The sequence below is a fragment of the Oncorhynchus masou genome, chromosome 31, assembly GCF_036934945.1.
Source record: "Oncorhynchus masou masou isolate Uvic2021 chromosome 31, UVic_Omas_1.1, whole genome shotgun sequence".
Lineage (NCBI taxonomy): Eukaryota > Metazoa > Chordata > Actinopteri > Salmoniformes > Salmonidae > Oncorhynchus > Oncorhynchus masou.
The window spans coordinates 67,295,296-67,304,388 of record NC_088242.1 but is presented as its reverse complement, the minus strand read 5'-3'; the positions used below and the strand labels follow the sequence as shown (position 1 = coordinate 67,304,388).

General features: G+C 43.6%; 1 protein-coding gene across 3 annotated transcripts; it reads right to left on the bottom strand.

Annotated features, from left to right (window-relative positions):
- Positions 1 to 3,962: 3,962 nt before the first annotated feature.
- LOC135524312 (CD209 antigen-like protein A) lies at positions 3,963 to 6,247 on the bottom strand. Of its 3 annotated transcripts, none has more exons than XM_064951740.1 (6): positions 6,012 to 6,247; positions 5,837 to 5,926; positions 5,644 to 5,751; positions 5,334 to 5,476; positions 4,681 to 4,731; positions 3,963 to 4,548 (listed from the first exon to the last, which is right to left on the bottom strand). In XM_064951740.1, the coding sequence occupies exons 1-6, from the start codon at positions 6,121 to 6,123 to the stop codon at positions 4,525 to 4,527; spliced, it is 528 nt and encodes a 175-aa protein (XP_064807812.1). In that variant the 5' UTR covers positions 6,124 to 6,247; the 3' UTR covers positions 3,963 to 4,524. The 3 variants fall into 3 exon arrangements, with proteins under 3 accessions (XP_064807812.1, XP_064807810.1, XP_064807811.1); XM_064951738.1 differs by having other exon boundaries at positions 4,681 to 4,781; positions 6,012 to 6,245; XM_064951739.1 differs by lacking the exon at positions 5,837 to 5,926 and having other exon boundaries at positions 4,681 to 4,781; positions 6,012 to 6,245.
- Between the last annotated feature and the right edge of the window lie 2,846 nt (positions 6,248 to 9,093).

Genomic DNA, 9,093 nt, shown 5'->3' with positions numbered 1-9,093 from the left:
CTGGAGGGAGGCATAGGCTGAGATGAACTCTGCCTTGTTGACCGCAGATCGGCAGTTCCAGAGGCTACCGGAGACCAGGAACTCCACGTGGGTCGTGCGCGCTGGGACCACCAGATTAGGGTGGCCGCGGCCACGCGGTGTGGAGCGTTTGTATGGTCTGTGCAGAGAGGAGAGAACAGGGATAGATAGACACATAGTTGACAGGGTACAGAAGAGGCTACGCTAATGCAAAGGAGATTGGAATGACAAGTGGACTACACGTCTCGAATGTTCAGAAAGTTAAGCTTACGTAGCAAGAATCTTATAGACTAAAATGATTGAAATGATACAGTACTGCTGGAGTAGGCTAGCTGGTAGTGGCTGCGATGTAGCTAACCTAGAAAATCGCTCTAGGCTAAACAATTGACTTAGATACAAAGACGGCTATGTAGCTAGCTAGCTACGATCAAACAAAACAAACCGTTGTACTGTAATAGTTACTACAGTGCTGCTATTCGGGGCTAGCTGGCTAGCTACGTTAAGAGAACGACAATAGCTGGCCAGCTAACCTAGAAAATCGCTCTAGGCTACACAATTGTCTTAGATACAAAGACGGCTATGTAGCTAGCTAGCTACGATCAAACAAAACAAACCGTTGTACTGTAATAGTTACTACAGTGCTGCTATTCGGGGCTAGCTGGCTAGCTACGTTGAAAGACCGACAATAGCTGGCCAGCTAACCTAGAAAATCGCTCTAGACTACACAATTGTCTTAGATACAAAGACGGCTATGTAGCTGGCTAGCTACGATCAAACAAATCAAACCGTTGTACTGTAATGAAGTGAAATGAAAATGTGATACTACCTGTGGAGCGACGCGGAATGTTGACCGGGTAGTTGGAGTTCAATTCGGTAGAGGTTGGCTAGCTGTTGGCTAGCTAGCTAGCAGCATTTCCTACGTTAAGGACGACAAATAGCTGGCTAGCTAACCTCGTTAAATTAAGATAATCACTCTAAGTCTACACACTCTAAACTGCACAATTATCTTGGATACGAAGACAGCGAAGACAACTATGTAGCTAGCTGACACTACGCTAATCGAGTCGTTCAGATAATTTATGTCTCTATTTTGGTTTGATCAGGGCGTGAGTTGGGGTGGGCATTTCTATGTGTTGTGTTTCTATGATTTTCTATCTCTATGTTTTGGCCGGGTATGGTTCTCAATCAGGGACAGCTGTCTATTGTTGTCTCTGATTGGGAACCATACTTAGGTGCCTTTTTTCCCACCTGTCTTGGTGGGAAGTTGACTTTCTTTATGGCACTTTGCCTTTGAGCTTCATGGTTTGTTTTTGTATTGTTTATTGTTTTGTCGGCGTCATTTGGATCATTAAAAGATACTGTACGCTCACCATGCTGCACCCTGGTCCTCTCCTTCAAACAGCCGTGACACCATGTATCTGTGGTAATGTTAGCTCTATAACACTGTCTACATAATATAAGCTCTACATTGTTATCCACATAATTTTACCTCTATATAGTGCATTCGTAAAGTATTTAGACCCCTGGACTTTTTCCACATTTTGTTACATTACAGCCTTATTCTAAAATTGATTAAATAACAGAAAATCCTCAGCAATCTACACACAATATCCCATTATGACAAAGCGAAAACTGATTTTGTTCTCTTCTAATTTATAAAAAAAACAGAAATACCTTATTTACAGAAGTATTCAGCCCCTTTGCTATGATACTCGAAATTGAGCTCAGGTGCATCCTGTTACCAATGCTCATCCTTCAGGTGTTTCTACAACTTGATGGAGTCCACCTGTGGTAAATTCAATTGATTGGACATGATTTGGAAAGAAACACATGTCTATTTAAGGTCCCACAGTTGACAGTGCATCTCAGAGAAAAAACCATGAGGTGGAAGGATTTGTCGGTAGAGCTCCGAGACAGGATTGTGTCGAGGCTCAGATCTGGGGAAGGGTATCAACACATTTCTGCAGCTTTAAAGGTCTCCCAAGAACCTTCAAATGGAAGATGTTTTGAACCACCAAGACTCTTCCTAGAGCTGGCCGCCCGACCAAACTAAGCAATCAGGGGGAGAAGGGCCTTGGTCGGGGAGGTGACCAAGAACCTAATGGTCACTCTGACAGAGGTCTAGAGATCCTCTGGGGCGATGGGAGAACCTTCCAGAAGGACAACCATCTCTGCAGCAATCCACCAATCAGGCAAGACGGAAGCCACTCCTCAGTAGAAGCGACATGACAGCCCGCTTGGAGTTTGCAAAAAGGCACCTAAAGACTCTCAGCCCATGAGAAACAAGAATCTCTGGTATGATGAAACCAAGATTGAACTCTTTGGCCTGAATGCCAAGCGTCACATCCGGAGGAAACCTGGCACCATTCTGACGGTAAAGCATGATGTGTGTGTAGATTGATGAAGGAAACTAACAATTTAATAAATGTTAGAATGAGGCTGTAATGTAACAAAATGTGGAAAAAGTCAAGGGGTCTGAATACTTTCCAAAGGCACTGTATCTGTGTCTACATAATATACCGTGTAAGCTCCATATCTCTGTCTACAGAAAGGGGATATATCTTATCAGCCATCTGGACTTTTACAAGATGATCAACTCCAGTAAAAGGAGATTAGATGAGTGCCTTATGTATTTGACAAGTAGATGGCCTGATGTAGCCACTGACCCTAAAAGTACATGTTGCAGGAGGATAATCTTCTTAGAAGGAGCGTTCAATTAACCAGACTAAATGATGAGAAACATGGTGCAGATGAGGAGATGCAGCTATGAACAATTTCTCTCTCTCTATCTCTCTCTCTCTCTCTCTCTCTCTCTCTCTCTCTCTCTCCACCACCCCCTTACAAAATATTATATGACTTCCCATTGTAAAATGAATCTGTTTCTGAGCCCTCCAGTATTGTTTCTGCAAGAGTAGACAGGACAGGGCAGTGAGGCCATGTCATTATTCCCCCATTGGCCCTCTATAGCAGAGATCAGAGCCTACTGTACATTACCCATATTCCTAGGGGCCAAGCAATCTCTGTATGAGACCTGTAGTAGGGTATTACTGTGTTGATGCGTTTCACTACCAGGGACTATGTGTAAATAGTGTGTTATTCTACCAGGGTGGTGTTTCCTCCACCACCTCTGGGTATCATAGCCACTAGTACATAATCAAAACTCAGGGGCCATATCCTCAGGCCAGGAACAATACAAGCATGCACACACTTACTCACACACACAAACAAATAAACACACACACACACACACAGGGCTGATCCGTAAACCCTGTAGTGCCAGCTGTGAGTCATGGCAGCCTGTTGACATTCTGTAACTGTGATATATGCCAGCGGATGAATGTGTAATTAGGCCTTGGCAGGGACTCCACAGTTACTTAGCTCCACACTTCATTATTGTCCACACCCCCCCGGTTGCTTCTAACCCTACAGCCACACTGATGATTTAAGCTAATGTAGGAACAGAACGGGAGAAACCTTCTCTTCTTCTCTGTTTCCTCTGGTGGAGGGCCATTCTCCTGCTGTAAGGGATTTGCTGGTTGTTTTGATTCAAAGAGTTTAGACATGTAAAAAAGCATTGTATGTGATACCGTGGAATGATTCAGGTGTGTATTCTTCTTTTATTTGGAAACCTGGAAACAAGTGGAGGAGTCATGCATCCATACTTTTGGTATAAGATATAAAAAGACTCAAATGACAACAAAACAAAGCAAAATAACATTTTGGGGTTATTATAGGGTAATAGCAGTTGCACTAAGCTAATTAGGCATTGATATATATATATATATTTATATTTATTTAAACAATGGGGAAATATAATGAATCAAAATTATAACTGAAATGATAATCTAATAATTGTATGCAATAGTCCAAGCAGGAGTCGTAAAAAAGCATATTTGTAACGGCGTTCTTCGTTTGTCGAAAGAGAGTCGGACCGAAATGCAGCGTGTTGGTTACTCATGTTTTTAATGAAACAAAAATGACGATACAAAATACAAACAACAAAACGGAACGTGAAACCTAATACAGCCTATCTGGTGAAACTACACAGAGACAGGAACAATCACCCACAAAATACAAAGTGAAACCCAGGCTACCTAAATACGGTTCCCAATCAGAGACAACGAGAATCACCTGACTCTGATTGAGAACCGCCTCAGGCAGCCAAACCTATGCAACACCCCTACTCAGCCGCAATCCCAATAACTAAAAAACCCCACTACGAATACAACAACATAAACACATGTCACACCCTGGCCTGACCAACTAATTAACGAAAACACAAAATACTAAGACCAAGGCGTGACATATATTACTTGATGGTTCATGAAAAATGAAAAGAAAAGAATGCAGTTTGAATGCAGTTATATGTGCAGTTTGAGTTACGGATAAGCCACTTTCTCACAGATCCCTAACTTCAGTTGACCACATGCTACATCATTCCAGCTCTGCTCTGTGTTAGAATAAATTAAGCTTCTCTCAGCACAGTCCTCTTCACCACCGTAACTGTTAGGTTCTCCACTCTTCCAGTACCTGTAACCAATCAAGACCCAGCCCTCAGTTTACAAACACAAAGTAAATGGAATGTAATGTAAAGAAATTGAGGCCTGTGGCTTAAAATGAAATACAGTTATTATGGGACATTAGAATATTTAAATGTCTTACTCTATGGTCAGTGGTGTTCCATCCACCCATTTCCATGACCCCTCTGTCTCTCTGTCAGACAGACCAATCCAGAACATCCCATTGAATCCATTGATAAAATTCTAAAATATTGGCACAGACATTTAATGTCAACAAAACTCAATGAATCCTTCATCAATAACTGGGGCCAGTTGTTTTCTGGGTTTTTTCTTTCATCGATATTTCCATCATTATCCACTAGGGTTGCTGCAGGTATAAAATCCTAGGACATGTTAAATGACACAAGCTTGAGTGTTTGGTGGGGGGGATCCCCTAAGCCTTGAAAGTCACTAGACCCGGGTTCAAGTCTCAGTTGGGGCTACCCACACAGTGATGTGTAGAATCACTGATCTACAAATAGTATTCCCTGCCAAGTAATAGGCTTTGTGCAATTAAAATGTGTAGAGCTACGCCTTCCCTGGCGATTGATTGATTGATTAAAGAACATTTCCTAGAATTTTCTACCTGAAGCAAACCTAGTGGATAATGCTGGAAATAACAGTTCAAGAAAAATAAATCACCAAAACAGCTACCAATAACTACAACACCATTTCTACCGCTGCTACTACCACCACTATCCATTTACCTCTCTCTCTCTCTCTCTCTCTCTCTCTCTCTCTCTCTCACACACTCACCTGTTCCTCTCTGCTGTCTATGATAACCAGGTCGGCTCCACTCCCTACACAGTCCTGTTTGCTCTGCTCCCAAGTCTTCTCCACAGTGGAGAAGAGGTAAAAACTGGATCCAAAATGACGCCATCCCATTTTAAAATGATGTTCTGTTGAAGAGCAAAGGAGAACACATGTTCAAGCAGCAGCTTCATACACATAAACCCATGAACCCAATAACACTAATAATGACAATAATATTTGCGATTGTTATGGTGTGTGTGATTGAATTCCAGCCAGTCCAAATGGTGTGGTCAGATAAGGATAACTCACTCACCCATAAACAATAATTTATTTTGAAGGTTAACTATCTCCCCCTTCAGCTGGTCTGTCTCTGTCAATAGCTTAGTCTGCTCCTCCTCAAAGTCACTTGCCACTCTGTTGTCTGCAAAGAAACATAAAAAGCAATGACCAAAATAATCACACTAAAACAACCTGACTATCAATGATATAAAACTGGGTAAACTCACAGTGGGCACAAAGGCCTATGATCCCAGTCAGTAAAAGAACGCACAGCAGCCCCAGACACACAACAGCACCTTTTAGGTGGTTACTCTTTGCTGAGGATCAGAGACATGATTTACAGCTTACTGTGGTACAGCTTAGCAGGTTGTGAAAGATGTGTGTGCTGTTTTTTTATCTTACCAAATTGTTGCCTTCCTGCCATACCACTGGAGGTGACATCCTGGGTCTCAATGTTGGGGTCATGAAGAACCTTTACGGTTTCAGCACTAATATTAGCATAAATATTCTCCATAACATCAGTACTTTTCAGTTCGTCCTTCTCAATGGTGTCAGTTGGTAAAGGTTATACTGAGTCTATACAGTGTTTTAAAACTGTATCTGTCCTTTCACCATCCCATTTTTTGACGGACATTTCCGGAAGTCTGTCAAATAAGGCGATACATATTTCAACACTGTCAAGAAAAGAGAACCAAAAGTAAAACTGGTTAGGGTTGCAGAACCTCTAACATTATATTGAGAGAGGCATGTTTTTAAACTGAATTCTCTGTGATTTTCAAGTGGTGAGTTCCTAATTTGTACAGAAGTAGCTAGAAAGTTATGCTAAAGTTAGCTAACCAAAATCAAATCAAATCAAATCAAATCAAATTTGGAGGTGGAAACATTATGTTTTGGGGGTGTTTTTCTGCTAAGGGGACAGGACAACTTCACCGCATCAAAGGGACCTCAGCCAGGGCATTGAAATGGGTCGTGGATGGGTATTCCAGCATGACAATAACTCAAAACACACCGCCAAGGCAACAAAGGAGTGGCTCAAGAAGAAGCACATTAAGGTCCTGGAGTGGCCTAGCCAGTCTCCAGACCTTATTCCCATAGAAAATCTGTGGAGGGAGCTGAAGGTATGAGTTGCCAAACGTCAGCCTCAAAACCTTAATGACTTGGAGAAAATCTGCAAGGAGGAGTGGGACAAAATCCCTCCTGAGATGTGTGCAAACCTGGTGGCCAACTACGAGAAACGTCTGACCTCTGTGATTGCCAATAAGGGTTTTGCCACCAAGTACTAAGTCATGTTTTGCAGAGGGGTCAACTACTTATTTTCCTCATTAAAATGCAAATCAATTTATAAAAATTTTGACATGCGTTTTTATGGATTTTTTGTTGTTATTCTGTCTCACACTGTTCAAATAAACCTACCATTAAAATTATACACTGGTCATTTTTTTGTCAGTGGGCAAACGTACAAAATCAGCAGGGGATCAAATACTTTTTTCCCTCACTGTTTTTCCTCCAAACACCGGCTTCTCAGGTATTATCAAATAAATAAAATAAAATAAAATGTTATTGGTCATGTACACGTGTTTAGCAGATGTTATTGCGGGTGTAGCAAAATGCTTGTGTTTCTAGCTCCAACAGTGCAGTACTATCTAACAAGTAATATCTAACAATTTCACAACAGTACATTCAATACACACACATGTAAGTAAAGGAATGGAATTAAGAATATCTAAAAATTTGAATGAGCAACGTCAGCGTGGCAAAGACTAAGATATAGTACTATAGAATAGAATACAGTATATACTGTACATGTGAGATGGGTAATGCAAAATATGTGAACATTATTAAAGTGACAAGTGTTCCATTATTAAAGTGGCCAGTGATTTCAAGCCTCTAATGTGCTAGTGATTGCTGTTTAAGAGTCGGATGGACTCTCAGTCACAGCTTTGATGCACCCGTCTTCTGGATGATGAACAGGCAGTGGCTAGGGTGGTTGTGGTCGCCTTGACCACAACCACCCTAGGTTGATGCAACTGCAGGTAGTTTGCCCCCAGTGATGCATTGGGTAGACCACACCATCCCCTGGAGAGCCCTGCAGTTGCGGGCAGTGCAGTTGCCATACCAGGCATTGAAACAGCCTGACAGAATGACCTCAATTGTGCATCTGTAAAAGTTTATGAGGGTTTTAGGTGACAAGCCAAATTTCTTCAGCCTCCTGAGGTTGAAGGGACGCTGTTGCGCCTTCTTCACCACACTGTCTGTGTGTGTCAGGCATATGTGTATAGGTGGCAGGGAAGTCAGGCGCAGGAGAGTCAAACGGAGTGTAAAATGGAGTCTTTTAATAAAGTCCAAGTAACATGCTCCATAACACTAAATAGACAAATGAATATGGGTACGAAGACCCGTCGCGCACCTATACAAAAACACTACAGTGACGATAAACAATCTCTGACAAAGACATGAGGGGAAACAGAGGGTTAAATACACAACAGGTAATGAATGGGATTGAAAACAAGTGTGTGGGAAGACAAGACAAAACCAATGGAAAATGAAAAATGGATCAATGATGGCTAGAAGACCGGTGACGTCGAACGCCGAGCACCGTCCGAACAAGGAGAGGCAACGACTTCGGTAGAAGCCGTGACAGTACCCCCCCGACGCGCGGCTCCAGCAGCGCATCGACACCGGCCTTGGGGACGACCCGGAGGGCGAGGTGCAGGGCGATCCGGATGGAGACGGTGGAATTCTGATAACATGGAAGGATCTAAAACGTCCCAGCATCTCTCCTCCGGCCCGTAACCCTCCCAGTCCACGGGGTACTGAAGGCCCCTCGCCCGACGTCTCGAATCCAAAATGGATCGAACAGAGTACGCCGGAACCCCCTCGATGTCTAGAGGAGGTGGAGGAACATCACGCACTTCAGCCTCCTGGAGCGGGCCAGCCACCACAGGCCTGAGGAGAGACACATGGAACGAGGGGTTGTAACCTATAACATACCTCGTTCACTCTCCTCAGGACTTTAAACGGACCCACAAACCGCGGACCCAGCTTCCGGCAGAGCAGGCGGAGGGGCAGGTTTCGGGTCGAGAGCCAGACCCTGTCTCCTGGTGCGAACACTGGGGCCTCACTGCGGCGACGGTCTACGCCAATTCTCTGGCGCCTTATGGCACGCTGAAGGTGGACGTGGGCTGCCTCCCAGGTTTCCTCAGCGCGCCGAAACCAATTGTCCACCGCAGGAGCCTCGGTCTGGCTCTGATGCCAAGGAGCCAGAACCGGCTGATACCCTAATACACATTGAAAAGGAGTAAGGTTAGTGGAGGAGTGACGTAGCAAGTTCTGAGCCATCTCTGCCCAGGGCACGAACTTCGCCCACTCCCCCGGCCGATCCTGGCAATAAGACCGCAGAAACCTACCCACATCCTGGTTAACTCTCTCCACCTGCCCATTACTCTCGGGTGAAAACCTGAGGTAAGACTAACCGAGATCCCCA